This window comes from Anoplolepis gracilipes, chromosome 6 (assembly GCF_047496725.1).
Source record: "Anoplolepis gracilipes chromosome 6, ASM4749672v1, whole genome shotgun sequence".
NCBI lineage: Eukaryota > Metazoa > Arthropoda > Insecta > Hymenoptera > Formicidae > Anoplolepis > Anoplolepis gracilipes.
In genome coordinates this window covers 9,779,512-9,804,391 of record NC_132975.1, presented here as the reverse complement: position 1 = coordinate 9,804,391, position 24,880 = coordinate 9,779,512, and the positions used below count along the sequence as shown (strand labels likewise).

The 24,880-nt window shown below is 32.2% G+C and overlaps 2 protein-coding genes across 7 annotated transcripts in view; both read right to left on the bottom strand.

Annotated features, from left to right (window-relative positions):
- Positions 1–418: 418 nt before the first annotated feature.
- LOC140667022 (lysosomal dipeptide transporter MFSD1) lies at positions 419–4,197 on the bottom strand. Its single transcript, XM_072894652.1, has 7 exons — positions 3,789–4,197; positions 2,633–2,909; positions 2,126–2,542; positions 1,613–1,924; positions 1,414–1,526; positions 1,074–1,312; positions 419–831 (listed from the first exon to the last, which is right to left on the bottom strand). The coding sequence occupies exons 1-7, from the start codon at positions 3,925–3,927 to the stop codon at positions 787–789; spliced, it is 1,542 nt and encodes a 513-aa protein (XP_072750753.1). The 5' UTR covers positions 3,928–4,197; the 3' UTR covers positions 419–786.
- A 545-nt stretch (positions 4,198–4,742) lies between these two features.
- The window catches only part of LOC140667283 (uncharacterized), a 29,895-nt gene continuing 9,757 nt past the window's right edge, over positions 4,743–24,880 (bottom strand). The window contains exons 1-6 of one of the 6 annotated variants that reach the window (XR_012046978.1): positions 24,611–24,869; positions 24,103–24,322; positions 12,020–12,226; positions 8,587–8,798; positions 6,787–7,856; positions 6,099–6,190 (exon numbers count right to left, since the gene is read on the bottom strand). Coding sequence is in view for 2 of the 6 variants with exons in the window: in XM_072895058.1 (XP_072751159.1) it covers positions 4,922–5,210; positions 5,280–5,378; positions 6,099–6,190; positions 6,787–6,939 (633 nt within the window). In the remaining 4 variants the exon portion in view is untranslated. Of the gene's footprint in view, positions 5,211–5,279; positions 5,379–6,098; positions 6,193–6,629; positions 6,764–6,786; positions 7,857–8,586; positions 8,799–12,019; positions 12,227–24,102; positions 24,323–24,610; positions 24,870–24,880 lie in introns of those variants that run through there. The other 5 variants (XR_012046975.1, XR_012046976.1, XM_072895058.1 and 2 more) reach the window with 5 other exon arrangements.

Here is a 24,880-nt window from a genome sequence, read left to right as displayed (position 1 = left end):
AAATAAATATCTTTTTAAAGTCTTCTCTAAGAAAAATATCAAATTTTTTAAATATACTTTTAATTATATTTAATAATATTTAAAATATATTTTTAATTCTTTAAAAAAATGTAACAAATTATTTCTCTGTAAAAAAAATGATCCAAATAATAATGTACAAGAAATCTATTTCATAAAGTTACAAAGTTTTTGTAATTTTTTGGATTAAAAATTTAGCTTTGTACAATTATTTCAACATGATTTTTTACAGAGCTTATATATATATATTATATATAAGTTTACTGAAAATTAGACAATCTATTACAGTTGAAAAGGAAGTGGCAGTTCAGGAATATTACGTTTTTTATTAGTTTATTCGTCCAGAATTAAATTGAAATATGTTAAAAAATATAAATTAAATTTCTTAATGCAACCCGAGAGATCAGACATTCATTTATTACAATAATACATCAAGATATATTACACATGACAAGATATATGTCACATTATCTTATAAGCTAAGTAATTTCGTAACGCTTATTTTTAAAACTAAAAATATGACTCATAAGTTTTTAATATTTAATGGTAACTGTTACACAGATAGTCATTAAGTTTCATGTAAAATATAGTCAACATCAATTAAAAAAATATTTCAAAACATTGTTAAAAAAGAATTTCGATTTAATTGCGTTACGAAATTATCACAGATCAAGCTGTGTATAATAGGAAGACACAGTGAACAGACGAGATTTAAAAGCTCTTTTACATACCTATTTATATCATAAATTTGCAACTAGATTGTGCGTATCATCGTAATGCTCGATGAATCGGTGTTACCGCATGTGGTGGTACCTATAATTTAGAACTTATTAATATTAAATAAAATTTATATTTTCGGTATATATATATATATATATATTCGAATTATATGATATCAATGATATAGTAAAATATATTTTACTAACATTAAATATTAGCAAAAAAAAAAAAAATATCGTTTTTTTTAAATTGTGTTAATTACTATAAAAAATATGTATATATTCCTTATATAAATTAAAATTATATAACATCTTAATATTTTAAAATAGATTTACCATTGCACCAATGCGAGACAAGTAACGGTTTCGTATACTGATATCAGATTGTGGTTGCATCAAACTATCCGCTGAAAAATCTGATGTACACTCTGACGACAATAATTTTTCTCGTTCCAAACTCTCAGGCGTACATCGAAGTGTCTCATATCGTTCTCTTTGTCCTGGTGTCATATTGAGATAACCACCGCTTGTTGCTATGTCCGATACCCAGATTGCACCAGCGGTTATCAATGAAACTGATTACAATATATGAAATATGTTATTTATAAAATTTTACGTTATAACACGCGAAAACACGCGCTGATTATTCAATTTTCAGGTTCGCAAAAATGCTCACCCCAAAGCCAACCGAGGAAAAACATCTCGAGCATCAAATATCCTCCTTTGTCTACTATTATGCCAGCTACAATTGATACTACAGCAAGACCTAAATTTTGTACAGCCTGCGCACTGAAAAAGAATTGTAACAAATTATACACCAGATATCTTTATTATTAAACATTATTTCATTATTACGAACAATAAATTGTGCTTACATTCCATAAGCAGTTCCAAGTTGATGCTCTGGTGTGACAAGAGCAATTAAAGGCCATAAACTGCTAGCAAGCATGGAATATGCCAATCCCATGAGAATCATACATGCATAAGGATTCAAATAAGTAAATGCGAGCAATCCATGTGCAAGGATAGTCACACAGATACTAATAAACACCCATGATACGTTTTTTCCTATCCTATCTACTAAGTAACCTAATACAGGTGATGCTATAGCCGATATCGAATAAACGAGAGAATTCACCGTGTTTGCAGAAGATGGATCGTATTCGTATTTCCGTTCAAAAAATACTCTAAAAAAATAAACGAAATATTAATTTTTCTCCTAATGCATACAATTATAAATAAACAGTCGACAAGAGTTAGTTCATATGGAACAAATTGTATAACATGATATCGTTATCGATATTGCTCTAAAAAATATTTTACATATTTGATTAATGTGATTTAAAAATTGTTCCATATAATAAGTGTTTATGCCATCATGCACTTACTTTCCCAAAGCGATAAAGGGGAATATCGCGACGTAATAAGCGATGCAAATGAGCGCAATCAACCAAAAGATCAGCTTGAAATCCTTGACGTCTTTTAGACTAACAACTTGCGGTTCTTGTCCCTCCCCTCGTCGGAGCAGTCTCTCGGCGCGTTTATCCATGAGGCCTAATACACACGCGCATATCATCGACATCACGCAAGTTCCAGCAGCGAGAAAAAGAACTATGCCAATGCACTCTGGACCCTTATAATATTTAGATACATAATTGTATATTGGCTCCATTACTAAGAAGTTTACTGTCGATCCTACTCGTGCGAAACTTAACTGCAGTCCAAACACCATGTTTAATTCTTTACCTTTGAACCAAAGGACTGCGTAACTATTTTGGGCAACTGCCAACGATTCTGCACCGATTCTGGAAAAAAAGAAAGTAGTTTTTGATTGCATAAAAATTTTGATTTATAAAAGGATACACAATAATTGTAATACATAGGCAAATACATACCCAAAGACAAATCGGCCAAGCATCATTAGCCAAAAAGCATCAATCATAGCACCGCTTGCAAAAATGATTTGGCCAATCAACGTGAGTCCCATATATATCACAGTACCTAGCCGAATTCCAAAAACACTGTCTAATAAGAATCCACCAATAAAGCAGAGAATGACATTCGGCCAGGAATAAATAGAATATAGCAAAACAAATGTGCTAGTTGACATATGTAAATCAATTTTAAAATTATCTTGTAACGCTCCAGGATTATCAAAACAAAAGTATGATCCTGAAATAAATAAAATATATATCCATTAAAATACTTGCTAGAGCACAATTTTGTAAAAAAAATTTATACAACATAGAATTATAGTTATTTGCTAAAAAGTTTATAATTTATTAAGTGAAAGTAATGTTATCACATAAGCATACTTTCAATATGAGTCATAGCTTCTAATATCATACAACATATGGTAAATATTGAGAAAAAAAAGGAATATGCGATAAACTATACAAAGAGACCTTTCATGATATGCCTTATCTAAATACTGTCAAATTTTTCTCTATAATTAATAGCAAGAAAGCATAAGAGAGAATGTAAACAATTTCAATTACATTTTAACTAATATTTCTTTATCTTTTTCTCTCTATTTTTAATTTTAGCTATTAAATTGCAATTAACAATTTTTTCATAAATATACAAAAAATGTAACAAAACATATCAAATAAATATCATGTATTTTTTTTATGTTTATTATATTTAAATATGGCTAAAAGAGTTCTATTTACATTACCATATGTGTCAAATATTAGAAATTTTAATATAAAATATTAAATGTTATATATAAAATTCAATATTTAAAAATTATATAATAAAATAAAATTGTATAATAAAAATTGTATAATTGCACAAATAAAAGAATTAGATAGTTTTATTTAAAATAAAATATTTTTAAATAAAGGTGTATGTCAAATAATGTATAAATATAAAGATCGCAAAAAAGTTTAAATCGCGATAGCAAAAAGTTCGACCATCTCGTTCGTCGTTATCGTCGCGATAACAATTCGATCTTTTGACAGTGACACCGTTTCAGCTGCGTGGTGACAGATAAAGAAGTGACGCGACGCTCAGTAAACAACGCATCTGCGAAGTTACGTCAATTCGTACCGAATCCAAGTAGACACATGAGTGCCAGGCCCAAAAATCGGTAGGGCATTTTTTTGGGACTGCAACATCCTTGTAGGGCCATCTCGTCCTCGGAAGTCATCTCGGTGCTTACAGAATTTTCCGCTACAACTCCCTCCATAGTTCGTTGTTATGATCTATTGCTTTGTTGTCGTGGAATATAAAAGATGACCTTATATGTATGTCAAATTCAGACGATCTGATATCTGTGTCAGGCGGTTTTGTACCTTTCCTTTCACATCGCACAATTACACGAGATCGACGGCACCGTGATCGAACGATGCCGATAGACTATTTCGACAGCATCCCGTAAAGTACCACGGTTGTTATTAATCCATCAGTCGACGCGCGGATCACGGATGCGTCACTCCACCCGAGAGTAATCGGATGTGGGTTGGATTTTTCATGCATGTGCGATAAAATCCCTATAAGGCGGGAGGAAAATTACCAACGACACAAAACGAAATAACTAATTTTTCTTGCGCCGATGTTTTTTGAGCGTACGAAAAAAAAAAATATATATATATATATATATATATAATTTTTTAAATATATATATATATATATAATTTTTATACCATTTAAAGCATAACATTTACATAATTCGATAAACATTTTATGCAGAACATTCTCATTTTTTTACATTTTATTAAATTATTATCATTATTACTCTATTGCATTCACACTGATTCACAAATATGAAAATTTTAATTGGTAGTAAAAACAAATCTGTAATAATTTTGTCAAGTGTTATCTCAATCCATAAGTATCGTCTATGTAAATATTGCTCGTAAATTGTTTATCCTATAATAAAAATTATACTCAAAGATGAACAAGTTTTTTAAATATTTAAAGAAACAAAATTCTCTCTTAACTTATGTCCAAGGAATTCAGGATCAATTTGGCATCAATTCCATCTCATGTAAAAACATTAAATTAGATTTTCATACATTTATTATAAAAAGGTAACTTATGAGTTTATATGCGATCGAGATACTTAAAACTAGTTAAAATTCGAACCACATCAATGAACAATCAGATGTTAGAAAACTTGATATTATCAAGTCCTTAGCTCTTTATTCAGTTAACTTAATTGATAAGTTAACTATATAAAGCTAACCAGTAACTTCTTCGGTAGCGCCTTCTTCGAATTCAAGTTTCACTTGACATTCCTCGGGGAGTCCCTCGACATCCACTTCCGTCTCTGGTGCATTCAGCATGTTAAGCGTCACTTCTGCTGATTTTCCTATTAGACTTTGGTTTCCCGATGTGGACTGTTGCTTAACAACCTGTTGCTGAACTAATGTCGATTGTTGTGTCTGTTGGGGAAGAATCTGTTGTTGCCTGACAGATATTCCAGCCTCTTCAAACGCCTTCTTCTTCAGGGTGGTTCGTATCTGAGAACTGGAAAAGAGAGCAATACGTTCGCTGTAAAATTCGGACCTGCCTTAAAGGCAGCCTTTGAAAACTTACACCGTGCGACTCTTGATGTGCTCGCTTATTCTGTTCAACTCTTCGCTGAAAGCCCTTACTGAGTGACGGAGCATCTCAATGTCCTCCTCAGTCCATTTACTACGCATTGAGGAGGATAGGAAATTAAGAAAAGAACATGGGGTCTATAGTAATTATATAGAGTAATCTGATGGTGTATACTGCAAATTTATTGGAAACAAGGAAAGCTATTTTATAATCATCTTGTACATTTTGAAAATAATTCATTTCACACAATATAATAATCAAAACTAATTATTTAATGGGAGAGTAAGTTTGAACTAATTTTTTCATAACCATTATAAAAAAATATTCATCATACAATCTATAAAATAACAAAACACAGCCAAATATTCCCCAACAAAACAAAAGAAAAAAACAAGTATAAACAATTTCTCGAGTTAATAACACTTTCTCATGTATTGTCATTAACATATTTCCAATCAGTTTTCAAAATCAAATCATAGTAATAAACACATATAATCAAAACACATAATACAAACAATATTGATATTTAAATTACCGATATTATAATTACTTAAAAATTCTTACTTCTTATCTTTTGTCATCTTCGAACCAAATTTGATGTACACTACCAAAAAATCACTCTACACTATAAACATTGCCATGATAATCATGACAAAATTATAAATTGTTCATGTTTACTCTTGCTTGTTACATTACAGTAGATACTGTTATTATTTTCAGTCATTCTGATAAAGATTAGAAATTTAAATTTTTCTGTTACTAAATAATATTTCCATATTATAGGTCGCAATAATGTTTTCATACTTAACTTACCCTGCTAGCGAGTCTGATGTCGGATGAAGTTGCATTGTGAGTTCACCCAATTTGTTAAAGGCCACACCAGCTGCGGTGAAGATTTCACCCACCTAAAAATAAAGTTTTTTCTTTCTAGCTGTTATGTATTCATTATTAATAACTGTATTAAAATATTTATATAATTATCCATTATATAATCCAAAATATTTCTTATTCATTATATTATGATTAATATCACTAAGCTATAAACTATCTAAAGATAAACAGCAAATTGTTAATTCTTAAATGTTTTCTCTTTTCTTAATTATAATTATAATTAGACATAGTACATAAATAGAAAGAAAAACATTTTTTTAAACAAGAGTAAATATCACCGGCATGATTGCCTTAAACTAATACGATATATTACGTTTCTTTTTACACAAATTGTGTAATAATGTTGTAAATATAGTACACAATTTCCATACAACTGTAATGTATTAATTAAAATATTTTTACAAAAAAAAATACAATTAAATAATAAATCAAAGAAAATCTTTCAACATAACTTCGCGATATAAAAATCCATGATTTTCTCGAGTTACAAGCTATTTAAGATTTTTTTTACGGCTGGATTTTTTCAGCACCGTACTCGCGAATAATATTTGACGCACAAAAATACAAAGAAACTGACTCTAAAATCAACAACAATTGCTTTTATACTCACCTTGCTCGCAGAGTTCATATTGTTGTTATTGTTGATATAGGTTCGATTATGATTGTCCAAGACGATAGTAACATGGCGGCGACATTGGTACTCCATTACCGACATCTCGCGTCTCTTTTGCGAACCTCGTTCGCTAATTTTCTGTTTTATCATTACACGTTATTGAAATTCCATTGATAATCTTTACCCGTTGCCTGTTTGCTCATTCCAATCATGTATGTATAGTTTGTATAAATATTTATATATAATATGTATAGTATATATTATTAGTATTTAAAATTAGAAATTTAGCAGTAGAGTTCTTTTTCGAAATCCCTTTCTTAAAAAATGCATTTCGTTTATAATGCAAACTAAATTTATATGAAATAAATTATCTCTATTTTTGCACATTTAAATTTATTATCTTCTATAATAAATTTTATATTTTTTAATTATAATTTTATATTTTATAATTATATGTAAAAAATGCAGCATTTCCCTTTCTTAAAGAAAATCTCTCAAGAAGCGAGTTGACTTTACGATCACTATTTTCTTTCGTAAATCAAAAGCGTGCGTCCCCAATCGTTACTCGCGGTGATGGTGACTTTTCGAAAATCGCACAGCCTCGTCAAAATATCCTCAATATGCTGCGCCGGATTACCGATGTACTTTAGTTCTTTCAGCAACGGAAAGTCCTCCGATTTCACTCTTCGCAGTCTTCTCGACGCGTTTCTGTAACATTTCCAAGGCTGCGGTTCGATGACGATCATTTCTGACAGATCGCAAGCTTTTCGTAGAAACTTTTCCAGACCGTCATCACCGTGATTCAGATGAATCCACATAGTGATCGAGAAGCAGAACACCACATCGAATCGCGTTTTATGAAGCTGCGCCAAATGCCTCCTCAATGTCTCGCCGCAATCATCGGACAAAAAGTCCAGACACTCGAAGGTCAGACGGTCCGGGCGTTGATTGTGCTCGCGCGCTCTCTCGATCAGAATCGGATCGAGATCCACACCGATTAAAGAGATCTCAGGGTGATCTTGGGACATGGCCTTTTCGAGGAAGTCGTATAACATATTTGTGAGATTCTGCAATATGTATCATCGTGAAAATAAAATTAAATATAAATATGCAAGATATTTAAATGTGCTCTTTTAGTCACGGATCAAATTAAATTTAAAATTCATATCTACTTAGTAAAAATTGTATGGAAAGTTTGTCGCACTTTTTTAATGTCTTTATTAAATACATTTAAAAGTTATATTTTTTAAATGTATTTAAAAGTTAAATTTTTTTTAGACTGACAATGAGAGATTTTTATGTTTAAAATAAAGTAGTTAAAATTTACTGAAAAAGAGAAAAAATTGTTGTTAATATAATTAGACATAATTCTAAAAGATAATAATAAATTGACGGCTTATATGAAATAAAATATCCAATTTGTATCTTATTTAAATTCACAATAGTAGTCACAAAGATTAGTTAACGTCATGTCTTCTTAATAGGATTTTCGTCTCGAATTATCCGAAACCATTTCCGGTTAAAAGAAAACATCATGACATTTATGGGAAGCGATCCGTATAATTAGAAAAACGCGTTAGCTTTAATAGGTAGAGAGAAGAACGAACACACACATGCAAGAAATTTCTAGAATAAGGATAAAGAATACGGATTCCGGAAGCGGACAACCCGCGACCGGCACCTGAAAAGGGATAACTCGACTCAAAATTAGACGCGCCGTTTGTAGTTTCGGATCACGAAGGCCAAGTCTCATCCCGTTTTGGATTCCCCCCGGCGCGACAGCTGTGCCATTCTTACCCCGGCGTTACAGCCGACGTCTAGACCCGCGTATTTCCGGGCCGGATGAACGTCCCGTCGTCGCTGCCACACGCCATGCGGAAGTTGCCGCACGCGCTCTTCCGCAGGATGGAATTGGTAATAATTTATGAAGTTCCCGTGTCTGATAGCGCCCGGATCCGTTTTCTCGCCACTATTCCCGTCGCCGCTCATTATGTATTAAAAAAAACAACCTGAAACACACATACACAATAAATTGTGGAAATATTATTATGTGCTATGCAATTTTATTTGTCTGGATATAAATATAAACGTATTCAAATATTTTAAATATATTTACGCAACATAATCTATTATGTTCATCGATACAGATCAATATTAATATTAAAATTTCGAAATAAAGAAACATATCATGTGCATATATTTTATTATTAAGAAATAAATAATAAAATTAAAATAATTTTAGTTTTGACTGTATAAGACTATATGAGAAAGAAATCCAAAGAGATTTTAAAGTACGTGATTTCGAAAATCAAGTAAAGATCAAGTATAATATTGATACATAGGAGAATTTTCATTACAATTCAATCCTTTTTTTTTCATTGTCAGTTCAATGTATGACAGAAATGTAGTACAATATTGCGTATAATACTGCAATAGTACATATGTGAGTGGGTGACGGCAATGACGACGTTAACAAGCGACAAAGAGATGGAAAGAGTATTATTAGGAGAGGAGAGAGAGAGAGAGAGAGAGAGAGAGAAAGAGAGAAGGAGAAAGAAAAGAGAACAGAGGCTACGAGAGAAGGTCAGGGGGACCACGAGCGGAAGGATTGAACGGTTAATTCGTTGGTGTCCGCGACCTAAATAATTGTAACCTTCGATTAACAGACGATGGAGCGTGGAAAATTATCGATGGATTATTAAGCTGCGTAAATAATCTGATTGTCATTGACAACTCTAAAAAAAACTAAAAAGTAATATTAGAGAAATATTGAAAAAATTATCAAAACTATAATAGACAAGAAATTAAAGTTTATATAGAGAAAACTAAAATAATTTAATATAATAAATTATTTTGTGTAGAATAAATCAAAATCTTGTTTCATCCATTAAGTACTAAGGATTGAGAAATTAGAATTTAGAAAAAAGATATATGTGTAAGGGAGCATCGTAATTAAAAAATAATTGATTAAAATTATTTTTGCATCGAGAGAAGTTTTATATGTCAAAGATTAAAAGGGTGTGGCTCTTTCATTTATAAGATTATTTACGGCATATAAACATACATACACAGAATATTTCATTAATTCTTTTGAAATATACATGTACTGTCTAGAAAAACAGCTCGTATTGAAATTTCAAAAACTTTACAAATTTATTTATTATTTTTACGGATTTTTCCTCCTATTCGAGAGCCTATTCGTTATTCTCGATTTTTTTAACAAAAAGTGTCCATCCGGGAGAAAATCGTTTTTTCACCTTACATCTTTAAAAATCTTTTTGTGAAGTCACGCAACAGACTACCTTTTTCAGGAGATGACTTTCTGTCAAAGATTCGGTAAATATTGAATCCGATGCGGCACAACAGGGAGGCGGTCCACCGATCTTTCGTTGCGTTGCCAAATCCTTTCGAGGCATATTGTATATACGGATTGCTAAATCCGAGCCGAGATCGTGAGGGCACGGTACACGCAGCACATGTTATGTGCTCACGATTGTGTACCAACACATTACCACATTGCCTGGCGCGGTAAAATTTTTATCGAATTAAAAAGGCGATTGGATTTCAGGCTCCTCGCGCCTTCGTGAGAACACATAGGCGAGCCCTTGTTGTTTTATGCGTTCCGATTCGTGAAGGAATTGCTCGTTACTTGCGTAATCGTTTTGTCAGCGTTAATCGTAATCATCATAGTTGCATATGGGGAAAACGATACAACGCTTGGGGTCTAATTACCTCGCGTCGTGCGTCCGCGATTATAGTCCAACGTAATTAGCCGAATAATTCTGGACTTGTATGGCGATTTAGCGCGGAATTTCTTGCGGGAGAGTATAATGAGTGTCTCTATATCGTCGATTGCAACGAGTATTATGACCTGCCTGTATACATCTGCGCGTGGATTGCATCAGTGACATTGGCGCTGATATGGCCTCATTTGCGTCACAAATGCATGCATGCTAGTTGAAAAAAAGCACCTAAGAGAAATTTAAATTTCTCAACTATCATCAACTGTGCGTCTCAGATTTATTCAAATATTAATTATTTTATTAATTATTATTTTATAAATTTAAAAAAAAAAAATGAGAAAGTAATAAGGATGGTCTACGTATTTTTTCAAATAGATTTATGAATTATGGTAGATATATGGATGTTTATAACAAAATGCACATAAGCATCTTTTTTAAAATTCATATAAGAAGAATATTTAAGACAAAAAAATTAAATTTTATATTATAAATATACCTTGCAGACACGGACATTCGAAATGAAATAGTGTTTTTCAACGCATTCTTACGAAACGTAGAGTGTTTCGGTAGAAACATCTCACGACATAGGACAATGAACTCACGTATGTCGTCACACGTACCACATAAATGACACGATCGCGATTAGTCATCTGAAATGAACATCATCTTCGATCTCGAAAGGGAACGCCTAAGGGCATTCTCCGTCGTAACAAGCTCTATCATCTTGGGCAACGTGCATAAAAATCTCGAGACGATTCGTCTCACTCGTAAAATCAGTTTCTTCTTAACGCATGATTTTCATAATAGTCTTTTCATCATCAGATTCGAAGGTTAATTTATTCAAAAAAAGAATTCTTTAATAGTCTATAATTTAGAGACAACTAAATATGGAAACAGCAAATGCACAATTCAGATGTTTTTTGCAATGAATAAAAATTCGGTTACGAAAGAATTATAATAACAATCTAACAATGACAAAAAATCTTATTCATTAAATATTCTTTAATAAAATTGGCTGTAGAAACTACTTATGCGTCTTTCGCAAGAAAAAAAAAACGAAGGGGTAAGCATCTCTTCGCATAGCGTGTGGTCGATCAGAAACCGGTCAATGGCCGGAGGGAGGGCAGCTGCATGGACCTTTTTGCCTCTGCGATCCCTTCTTTCCTGCATCGAAAAATCGTGATGCTAGCCAGAAGTTCGCTCGAAGCAGATAAAGTAAAATATGTCCCGGAAGTCGGTCGTAAAACGATCCATTACCGCGTACATCCGGCGCATTCTTTCGTCGTTTTTCTGTAGTCCATTCATAGTAAATCCGCTTTTTCCGGATTTTCATGTTCTATGCCGACTATGACAAACAAATCGACGCTGAGATCTTGCCGAGATCTCCCAACGACAACGCGCGCGACAAAGGCAGACACCTTGTATAAGCTGCTTCAAAAGGGGCGTTTCGGGGTGAGTACGGTTACCTTGAAAAATATCGGTATTACCTCGAGAGAGCAAGCGGATTGCAGCCACGTGCGTGCGTCTTTTGAGTTTCCACACGGAGGATCGACCATGCAGTTAACCGTGCAAACGACTTAATCCTTCATTCGATTGGAAAGTTGTGTTTTTTTCTTCCATTTTTTCGTGAGTAAGACATTCCTCTCGAAAATACTGTTGTTCGTTACTGTCGAAAGATCTCTGGACATATAAAACTATTTTAAAAATAAAATCTATACTTGTACAGAACGTGTAAAATATATCTAAATATTTTTTTGTTATTACTGTAAATTTTATTGTACATAATATTATTTATCTTAACTGATAGATTGAATTATAAGGGAATATAAAAATATAAAGACTGTATCTTTTTAAAATTCCTTATCTCTCGAATGTCGCTATAAAAAAATGACATACATATATGTATGTTATCTATCTTCCTGTTTACATTTCGCCAAAAACACGAAGGCTAGCATTTATCACTTTACATAATAAAATTTCGCAAAATCGATTAGTATCTTTTTAATACGATTGAATATTTCCTTGAAATAATGATATCCTTTCAGATTTTCTAATGACTCATAAATTAAGTAATAGAAATTTAGGAATATAAAACGCTTAATTATATAATGGCGTTACTAATAAATATTTTTCGTGCTGACGATAGTCGCAACTTTTTAGAAACGTTTAGACATCTCCCTGGAATTCGTTTGTGCGAACATTGCAACGTGACTTACCGGAAGCGTATCATATAGCGGATGACGCGACTTCCGGGATGCGACCTTAAGAATTTCAATTCATCGCTCGGTATCGTCGAAATCCGTTTATTCAGCTGTTTACTCAGCTTTCCAATATTTTCGTTATTCATTGTCAGTCCGGTTTAAATTCGTATTATTGTCATTCTACCTGCTTTTTTATCGGAGAACGTTCTCACACATCCTAGAACTTATCTGCCTCTGTAATTCGATGACATTTTTCATCACCGCGATAAAAATATCATACCAAGGAATGGCGTTACAGTTTGACACTTGATTCAAGGCTTATAATTTATTTTCAATTATAAGTACAAATGTCTTTTTGAAGAATCGATTTGTACTTGAAAATAAAATTTTATAACACTATAATATACGTTAAAATTGAAAAACTTGTTATGCAGAATTTTGATAAGATAAATAAAGCCCCCTTTTTTATAAAAAAAAAATATTTTATTAAAAAGAAATTTATTAAGAATCAAACAAAAAAAGAATTTCATAAAATCAGTATATAACCCGTAACATATGTTATTTGCGCAAATAGTATGTTTTTCTCTTACGTTTGTATGCTTAAAAACTTATACTTCATTATCAAGATAAAAATACTTGTAAACCTTGAAGTTTTTTAATGGCACATTGCAAAACTAAACCGATCTCTTACACACGTTTTGTTAACAACTACTTCTCATTAGTAATTAGTGGAGAACAGAACAGCGCGAAAATATTCTTCGCGGTAAATTTTTCTTTCTACAAACCAACTAATTTTCCAGCTATCGATCGCACACTAACGGAATATGTCGATTATGATATGGATCATACCAACGGGAGATTCGCTCATCGACCTTCGGTTATTCTCGTTAAATACGTTCGACTTCGAGGGATTTAAACGTATAACTGGGTCAAGCAAGGATAAGCGTCACGACAGAGATTTATGATTATGCACGCGTATTGCAACGGTAAGAAACCTCGGATGATGTCAAGTTCGATTCATGCCTGTTTAATAAAAAATTTATCGCAGAACGAAACATTCATCAGAATATTTTAATAAAAACCTAACCTGATTTAACAAAAATTAATACATCGTGCATGAGAATGGAATTAGTTTATTTATAACAGAAAGATGGAATTAAAGATGAAAACTATTGCACTATAAAATATCTAAAAAATCAGTGACACTCTTCGTATCTTGATTGTAAATAGATTCTTCAATATTTGTTACATCTACTTTTTTTTTAAATGTAATTAATATAATCTACTAAATTACGTCAAAAACGACTTAATAATATCAAATCAAAAAAAAAATTTCTTTGAGGTCTTAACCTAAATTTCCGTAGATTAAGTATTTTTATAAGAACGTTGTTTATCGATGTCCTAGTTTCTGATGTACAGTTCATAATGTACAGTATATAACAAACTCAAGTAGCACACCGCTTTTAATTGAACTGAAAATTGAACTGGAAATTTACCACTTTATTTATCACAATTCTTTTTCACTTTTGACGTTAAACAGATAAACTTCAAGTGAAATATCTGTAACTACAGGAATAATTGCACGCTTCAGGGAAAACATGACTTCATGACTCAACTGCGAAGAACATACAAACTTGTCAGCTATTAATATTCTTGAAACTTAATTAATCCTAATTCGTGACGTATATATATATATATATATATATATATATATATATATATATATATATATAATTAATCATCAATTAGATGAAAACTACTCCTTCCCTGAGAAGAAAATTCTTACTCTCCATTAACTGATGATTGATCTTTATAAAGAATTATTAGTAACTTGTTCATATAAATCAATCAACTTAAATAGAATATATATGATATATTCTCGATATATGCATGTAAATAAAATAAAACATGATGTATGAAAATATGATTATATCTATCTTTATATTGAAATTACGTCAATTGCCTAGGGCATTTATGCTGATCTATATCCTTGTTTTTGAAGGGAAACATCTCACACAACCTATATTTTATGTACTCGGCGAATGTGAGAATATACGAGAGAATACTTGTTAAAAGATGATTATGCCATTTATACAACTTACTCCGTTAGTGCAACATTCTAATACATTGCGTGCCTGTGTAAAGTTGCATTAAATCAGCAGCTCTTGTTACTTACCTCGCCACGAATACGCGTGTAAAAAATGACGCAAATCGAGATATGGATAAGAAGAGGTTCGCATTTGCAAAACATTTTACTATGCAAATGGTTTTCAAAGTACTTACGTCAGAAAAACGCGTCAACATTTCAAGGTGCAAATCTAGATCACGATGTAAGAGAAAAATATTACTTAAGTAAAGATGCCACACATAGCAGTTCACAAAGAAAAAAAATCATATGTAAAATTCACGTGAGATAAATTTAAAAGATTGAAAAGAATCCATACAAAATATTTTCATTGTGTCCTTATTTCAGATATTTATCCAAATTAATCTTTTATCATAAATTGTCTTTGATTAATCGCAAAGATTACGCGATAAAAAGGAAAGAAAGACATCTATATTTTTTGCGAACGTTTCGAGAAGCGTCTTATCACTTGGTATTTCTCCACTTCTTCTAACATGTGATCGAGAAAATACATCTACGTCACTGATTAACACCTGTCAGAAAGTTCCTTGACGAATCGCGTTTCACGATCATATAGATTGTACTTTATTTTCTGGTGACACTTGCGCTTTATTTTCTGTTGTTATACATTGACGTAATCGCCGATACACTACGCATTTGCCGATACATAAATATATGAGGATATCATGCGTATGTCACGTTATCTACCGCGATGGATAGATTGCGCCCACGCTTCTATATGATTCTTATCACATGTATACGCATACCGGATACCGGTATGCAATCCGGAACCACAAAGAGATACGTCACTTAAATACGTCATCCTATTTTTGAACTTTTAAATTATAGTAGCGTGTTATAACGTCACTAAAGTCATGGTGCGCTGTTGTATCTTAAATCATGAAACAAGTAATAAAAACAATATTTTTCCCGACTTTTTATATGAATCATGAATGAAATATTGCAGTCATCGAGTTTTCGATGATTTAAATTATCTAGATTCTTCGTACCAAGTTGGAAACAATAATATTAGAGAGAATGTTTTAAAAAATATATTTTTATATTATTCCTACACAATTCCAATATCTCGTGAATATACAGAAAATAGAAATTTATTATTTTTATGCTAATATTAAAAAAAGAATTATTGTTCTGAAATAGCTATTGGAATAAATAACACATGAGTGAAAGATATACGTAGATTCCTCGATGTTAGAAAAATATAAATAAATTTTTTTCTAAACGAGAAAAATACGGTTTAATGCAACAGTGGACAAAAACAAGACCTTTAACATAAAATTGTTATAGGATCATATGAAGTTTCTAAGAGCACCGACATTGTCAACATAGTTTAGCTACGTATTTTAGCTAGTTTATACTAACAAAGTTTCGCCAACATGTCGTTCCGCTTGGCGTAATTTGCATTAATTAAATATTTAGTAAATATTTTACAATTGACCAAGCACTAGACTCAATCGTTGAAACAAAATAAATTTGCGCGTGCATATTCGATACATTCTCGCCTTTCACCTTCTTGATTTAGAGACAGCTAGAACGTAAATTTAAATCGAAAGTTAACCGTTAACCAAAGCTCGCACCCGCATTATGATTAATCACAGCATTTTCCAAATAAATTATCGCCAAACGATTTCTCTAATTACTTTAACAAAACTTAGCAGAGAGAAAGAAAGACTTTCACAAACATAAAAAGTCTAATGTAAACTGGAAATAAATAAACCGGAAAATAAATTAAACTTTTCTTTATAACTATCTAACTGTCTTATCCAATTATCCACATTTTGCATCTATATCTTCATTTTGCGCTTTTTTTTAAATTGATTTAAAAAAATTCCCTAGAGATAGATATATAACTTTCCTAAGATGATAAAAAAAATCAGATATTACAACCGCAACGAAAATAAAGTATCTTTTCATTCCCGCTCTATTAACCGCATCCTGTGCCTCTATATTTAATTCTACCGTTTGTGCTTTGTGTATCCTGTTAAGAATTAGTCGGTCATGTATTTGTGTGAAAGAGCTGTAAGCAATAACGAACTGTCGAGCTATACGAATCGCAGCGGGACATGGTCAGGTAAAATGTTTTTCAGGACCAAAATTTGGGAAAGGATACGCATCCTGTGGCATAGTGTGTCCGCATAGTTTCCTCTCATATTTTCGACGGGCAGCTGCTACGACGTGGACCGGATGCGAGAGAATGCCCTCGAGAAAAAATCCAATTCTATTATTTCGACTTAATCTTATTGCAGTATGCAGTATACAAAAACGTAAATGCAACTGCGTAAATTTCATGTGAAAAGAAAGATGTTATAATACTTCTAAAGATAACGAAGCAAAGATAAAAGTCGTGTGACAGAAGTTGTACAGATGTTGCAGATGATATTAATTAGTAATCTAAATAATGTCATGTTGACGTTTAGAGTATGTTTTGCGTATCTATTTAGTTTTTAAGTCTACCAGTTTTTTATTAGTATATAAAAAGCCTATTACAATTATAGACCAATTAAGATATTAAAAAACCCGATAAATGTTTAAAGAATCCATTATGTTCCTTTTTAAGACTTCATAAAAAGACTTTATCTCTTTAAAGACTTATTTTTTTAAATTAATTTTTAATTATTACATATTACAAAAAATGCTTGAATTCTATAAATTTAAAATTTCTTTTATTGTTACGTCTCGCAAATTGTTACGTCTAATAATTTCCAATTAAATTAAAGATTTCTTGAATAATATCATTTCAATCATTACGATTAAAATTATATCATCTTACTTTTATATATACTTTATCATTTCGCGCACCTTCTGTGAACATGAGACATTGTTTTCAGTTTTCAAAACGTGTTTGACAAACGAGGCAAGTCTGTACTCTTCTCTACAGCTCATTTATCTCCCTTCTACTTCCTTCCATTATGTCGTTTCCGTGCAGTTCGCGTAGGAGGATCCATAACATCCTCTCTCACCGACATCCTCCTCGAAATCGCCTTGATTCGCAGGACTTGAACGTCTCGGGGTCCATCTCTCTAAGCTAATTTTTCTCCCTCGTCTCTCTTCTTCATGAAACATCCGAGGCGCAAAATGAAACAGCCGGCAAACCGGTTCAAGAATTTTTCGTCGGTTCCTCGTCCCGGACTTTAAACCGGTATCTCCTCGCAAGCGCGCAAAGCGCAGCGCGTAGGCAGACAGTTTTGCAAATCGCGTGCGTTTCGCAAATCGCGCGCGACATGCGTTCCACGCAAGGCTGGCTCGTTACTTGTCATGAGAAGTCCGATTCAATCATACCGAATGTTATCATAAAATGTCAAATCGGCATCAATTTTGGTTTTTTATATAAATCCGGTAGATATATATATATTTTCTACTACATCAATCATATAATATACCTGCAGAAACTTCTAATTTTAATGAAACTTTCTCTTTATTTTAAAATATGTGCATGTACATGTGTATTCTTTTTTTAGTTAAATAAAAAATTTGTAACGTTACTTCCACTTGAAAATATTCATCTAACAACATAAAATAAAAGTGATTAGTTTAGTGTTTCTCGAGAGCTGTATATTTATAAAGTTTACAAAGCTTCTTTATAAAGGTTTGATTAAAGAAATAATTGAGAAAGAAATTGAGAAATTATGTAATTGTACGTGAATTAGAGAAAAGGAATTAAAGTAAAAGCAAAATTAGAAAAATTAAGAAAATTGGTAGACGTTATCTAGCAGAATCGCGTGAAATTGAGGTCGCGTAATCTTCCTAATTTTTGTGTATGTATATGTGCAATAACCTAATTTCATCTACAATAAGATACATTAAAATATGTTAATTGGACAAGAAAAACTTCTGTTTGTATTTGAATATATGTACACAGGACATGATAAATTATGTTTTTCACACATATACTTCCTAAATGATAAACTGAAAATAGCATACAAGTAAGACTGATGTAATAGAGAGAAATTATAATTATGTATCTTTTCATATTACATTGAATGCATCAATCATTCCATAATATTGCTTAATTTGCCACTAATTGCATGACTTCGAAGAAACGACCTAAACTAATCATCGGCTAGTTAAATTGTTCACAAAAAGCGATGAGTAACAATCATCACTGATTATCAACATCCGGTTTCTTGACGAAACGATAATTTTACAAGCGAAATGGGACAATTTTGTATGATTGCATTTTCCCGACTGTTTATTGCACATCGTGTAGTAACTGGACTGTGCCACATAATAGAAAGTTACATTAAATCGTGCAATATATTATGACAACAACATGATGACGGCACATGCGCGATTTACAAAAGACGGTGCTTGCACGATAAAGCTTCAATTGCTGCAACTGACTGCTAACTGATGAGATGAAATTATAAAAGTCTGTATCTCAAAGAGACGCAAATGACATATAAAGTGAAATGGAGTGTTTATCGTCAAGTAAGTGTGAATAATAATTTCCTAACACTAAAATTAATTGTAAGACTTATGACGAAATCGTTAAAAGACAGAGAAAAAATATATGTATAATTAATAAGAAAAAAAAATTAAAAATTAGAGAGTGTCAAATAATAATTTTATTATAACAAAAGATTAAATATTGCGAAAGTATAGCTAATTTCGCACAACACTTGTTTCGGAATATAGCTTAAAAATATTTGCAAAAATTATTGTCTTTTTATTTTATCTTACGTATGCAATAATTACACGTTATATCGAAATTACCGAGATCATGGCGTGAAAAATTTATTTTTACTTTTAAAGTAAATAAAATAATTTTTCTGCAATTGCATCGATGAATTAACTTTTGATGGGCATCAAGAAATCTTAAAAAATCAGCCTAAATTTCTCATTTATATTAAGGACGTGATTTATATCATCGACACTGTCTCATCGCGTGTTTACGCTTCTATGTGAGATGATGTAATTTAAGGAAAATATAATATTTTTTTAATGTCCTTTTTGGCAAAAATACTGTCGTATTAAAAGTGATCAAAAAGCGAAAATGAAAGAGATCTTTCGAGAAATGTGTGTATGTGTTTTGTGTGTATAATTGACACAATATAATACAAAATACATGATACAAAATATTGTTAGGTATATTTAATCATTTATATAATAGTGCAGACATCAAAAATAATTCTATTAAAAATTAAAAATAATCTCTCTCTCTCTCTCTCTCTCTCTCTCTCTCTCTCTCTCTCTCTCTCTCTCTCTCTCTCTCTGTTTCATCTAGAAAGATCTAGCAAAAACACTTCTTGTTCTATTTATATCTGTCTTTTTATATATTTAATCTCTCACATTTTTCAATTTATTTTTATCAAGTACGAGGCAAAGTCAAAGTCTCTAATAAATCTTGAGCGTCAAGGTTCCGGCTCTTAAAAATTTCACAAAATAATTTTGCTCAAAAGTATTTGTCAATTTTTCAATTATATAAAATATGCAAACTCGCTAATCTTTTAATCCACAGCTCTTTGGCCAATTTGAAATAAATATTTTTTTTTAACATCTTGTTTGAATTATTTTTCCATGAAAGAATGTTCTATTTTTCAAGATATTTTTAAATATTTTTTCCCGTTGAGTTATTATCCGTCTCTAAGAGAAATACAAAGTATTGATCATTAAAGAATGTTCAATACGTGACAATGGTACAATACGTGCGAGAAAAACGAAAGGATTTCCACGTTTCTTCGTCAGTCTCTCCCATTGTTTTCCAATCACCGAACAGGATTCCCGCATATTTCTCGATGACTAATTTATCCGTAATCATGACACGTAAATAATCGCTGACCAAATCAGTAGAGTCGAGATGATCATACTGCATGATAAATAATAGCAGTCGCTGTTTCATCGTTTTACCGAAAATTTTTAGTGACGTGACACACGAAATATATTGTCACAGCAATATAAATACACGTTAAATACATACACGCATACATTCTATCAAAGTTTCAACAGTATATATGATATATGTATATTATGAGTTTTAAAAACGAGTCTACGTTTTTCAAGTGGAAGATTTCACATTCTTTAATAAATTTAAAAAATTACCTTAGTCTTTCAAAATCAAATAATTAGACAAAGGACATTTCGATTATTTATCTACTACTCGTCATACGTATGTGGTTGATGTAAGAAAGTTAACAAAGGAATGAATCATTCGGACTCAATCTTATATATATATTCGTACGCCCACATTATCGATCGACGATCAAGAAACTATTTCAGAAACAGAAATATTCAGAGTCTGTGGCACACCGGAAGTCATGTTAATTACGCAAACATATAATTAATAACCAGACTATATCTTGATAAATCTTTACAAGCGGTTTTCCTTTAATTAAAGAATAAATTCAAATTAAGATTCTTTTTATAACAAAAACTCATTATCCGTTGGTAGCGCTTGCTAATTACCTAATATTAATAGCTCATCATTAAAGGAACAACGTATTAATTTCTTGTTAAAGAAAACGCTCATGCAAATATCCTTCGAGTAAACCCAACACACTTTCGGCAACGTACTGCGTAATCAATCCGGATACTCGCAATCACGAAGAAATAAATTTAAAGATAGATGTTTAAAAAAAAATTAGCCAAAAAAATGTACGTTAATTATATGACTGTTTACCAAGAACAAGCTCCGCTTCCGAATAAATTTCGCCCGATAATACAAGTCACTAATCAATGAACCGTCAACGGCGCACCCAGAGTCAATCGCGTGTTGCATGACGAAATATCCACACGAATGACACCAAATGTCGAAGAAAAAAAATAATATATCGCGGAGTATCTAAAAATTTTACTAAAAATACTGCCGCGATAAAGGATACTGCGGTGTCGTCACCCCTTATAAAAAAGCGAAACCAGTTCTGCAAATTGTCGCCTATAGTGACAATTTCGATGTTTCGAACCCGATGAGATGCGTGCTGAGAAAAAGGTTATTGTTATTTACACAGGGGTTTTTATACGATCCTTGCCAAATTTTTTCTGAGAAAACAATAAGAATTCGATTCTTCTAATTCTTTGTGCTTTTGTTATCATAGGTCAGTATCGTCTCTCTGATTGAGCAAATTAACTATTATCACGTTTTATCAATTGGTAAAATATATTATAATATGATAATCCTTCATCATAATTGAGCTTTTGTTCAAAGGATTACGACATCAATCAATTGCACGATATATGTTTTTTCGTGAATATCATATATAATTCTTTTTTTTGTGTTAGAATATGAAATGCTAATAAGAGAATAACTTTGTAATCTTATGCAACATATGATAGTAACAATTAAGAACAAAAATAAAATTGCCGCAATAAATTTCCCAAATGATTACAGACAAAAGCAGAAATATCTCGCACGCGAGCATATGTTATATGCTTTCTTTAAATCGATCTTAAACTATATATATATATATATATATATATATATATATATATATATATATGCCTTAAACTACTCGCGCGTGCACTTTTGTTAATCGTACTGTACTTGCAAAAGCAATTCGCGATAAGGCCTGCGATGATGTACGCGCTGTTGAAACGAGAACGACGATAACGACGCGAATCACGCGTGACTTTCCGGATCTCTTTTGTAACGAGAGCTGCTACGTTGCATCAACTCAGGCGAAGTACTCAGTTTCCACGGACCGTATCGATCACCGCCGATATAATCCACCTTCTTCTTCTTCTTCTGCTTCTTTTTTTTTTTTTTTTTTTTTTTTTTTGTGTGTTCTATCGCGCCTGCTCCGCACTCTTCGTCTCGCGCCAGCTAATCATCGCGAGCAGCCACCCACGTAAGCGGAATGGCACGAGGTAAAAAAGGTGGTTGAGTTGACCAATATCCGGTGGTCAGAACGCGCGCGGGAAACGCCGTTTACGAAGGCCTGACTCGAACGTGATCCAGGCACCACGCAATCGTGGCCTTATCTCTGCCTCTTTCTCTCTCTCTCTCTCTCTGTCTCTGTCTCTCCCTCTTTTGAGACGGATACGTGGCCGCGTACACGTATCCGTCTCACAATGCCAGATTTCTGCGTGCATATGCACCCCGAAATATGAACTCATAAGATGGTTTTAATACAAACATACTAAGTAGTATCAAATAGGCCTTTACATGTGTTTCAGAAAATAGATTTGAATGTTGTATAAAGATCTTTGATTATAGATATCAATTATGTAATGTAATTTTGCTTCAGTGAATACATTTTATATCAAGCTTTATACTGTTCTCGCATATAAAAAATGTGCAATTAATAAATATAAAAATTTATTTTTTTAATATTACAATACTTGGCTTATTTATTACTTTCAATCTCTGTTTTATTTGCATTTTTTTACTGGAGTTTCACTATTTTATACAAGCAACATAATAATAAATATACTTGTTTGACAGTTTGTTTTCTATTTGATAATTAAAAAAATTTGATTATATAATTTATTCGTCAAGAATCTACGCGAAATAATAATCGAAGATAAAAGATCCGTCACGGTCACACGTGGGTGGAGTTACATGCCCTTATACGAGTAATTGTTTAAAGCCTGCCTCCCGCGCTCAACGAGGAGCGTTAAGGTAGGTAGGTCAAGGGCGTGTTGCGCTGGGCAAGATCTCTCTGCAAAGATCTCGCTTCTCGCGAAGATTGTATGTCTACATTTTTAAAAATACATGCTGAACGACACAAATTCTAAATTCTTTGGAGATCATACATTTCTTTTCATGATTCCAAAAACCTCTTATAAATATTCAGAATCACGTGATGAATTTATTCAAAATTGTCAATATATTTAATATGTTATATAATAGAATAATTAAATAAAATAAAAATTATTATATACAATATAATAATAATAATTTATAATTTTTGTGTGATTTTAATACAGTTAAAATTAAAATTGTGACTGTAAAAAAATTGTAATAAATTTACGTTCAAATTTGTACTCGATTATTTTTGAGATCTGGCAATAATTTACTGTAGAGAAAGAAAGAGAATAAAACTACATTACACAGCATGTATAACGCGTGTACCTATAGGTTATACATGCTAAGATGCTTTGTCATATAGCTTATAAGCTTGACATTTATACGACCGCGTGTCGCGATTCAAAGAGTCCACGTATACATATCGCGAGTACGTGTTACATACATATCAAAGTGGTCAGTAAATCTCACGCTCAGATGTTTCCGAACAAAACTGATCATTTTTATCATTATATTATTCTCTCAAAAAGATAAGATACATACCTCTTACCACGATGCTCAGTAATGAAATGTCACTTCCGCGAATATCTGTCTTCTTGTTATTTAACGGACCGCCTTTTCCTAGTCCATGACAACGTCATCCGCGTGCGCAATCGTAGCACGTGTTACGATAGCAGCAGTGTATGATGTAACATGTATCATGTATCCGACGATTCAAAGAATTCACGCGTTCTTTTTCATCATGTTATGATATCAGTGACCTCTGTAAAGTAATAATTTTCAGAATCAATAAATATGAATATTGTATTGAGAATATTTAATCCATCCATTTACAAAGCGTATCCATAGATACACATAAGCTTTGTATTATATTGTCAGCACATACATATATTATAGATGTATATAGTATTTTAAATATCCAGTACGATAAACTTTTATATAAAATTATTAATAAATATATGTTGTAAATTCAGTACTATATTCCCCCATGCATTTTTAGAAAAAATTGAAAAAGAAGAAAAGATACATTAAAATGTATTTGTGTGTATACCTTGCTCGAGTATTCAGACTGCAATATCTCATTTGTATATTCAACCAAATATGAATGAGAAAAACATACATTATAAAATATCGTTCGATAAATATCGGGTAAGGTTAAGTCACACTGACACGTGAAAGAATAAGCTCCCCAACCTCCAAGCGGTCTCCACGGAACTGGCGGAGGGCGGAGAGCGCAGTGGTGGGGAAAAACTGAAGTTAGCCGAAATCCGAACGCGCCTTCCTCTACCCGGCACTCCCGGCAGCGCGCGGCGCACGAGCG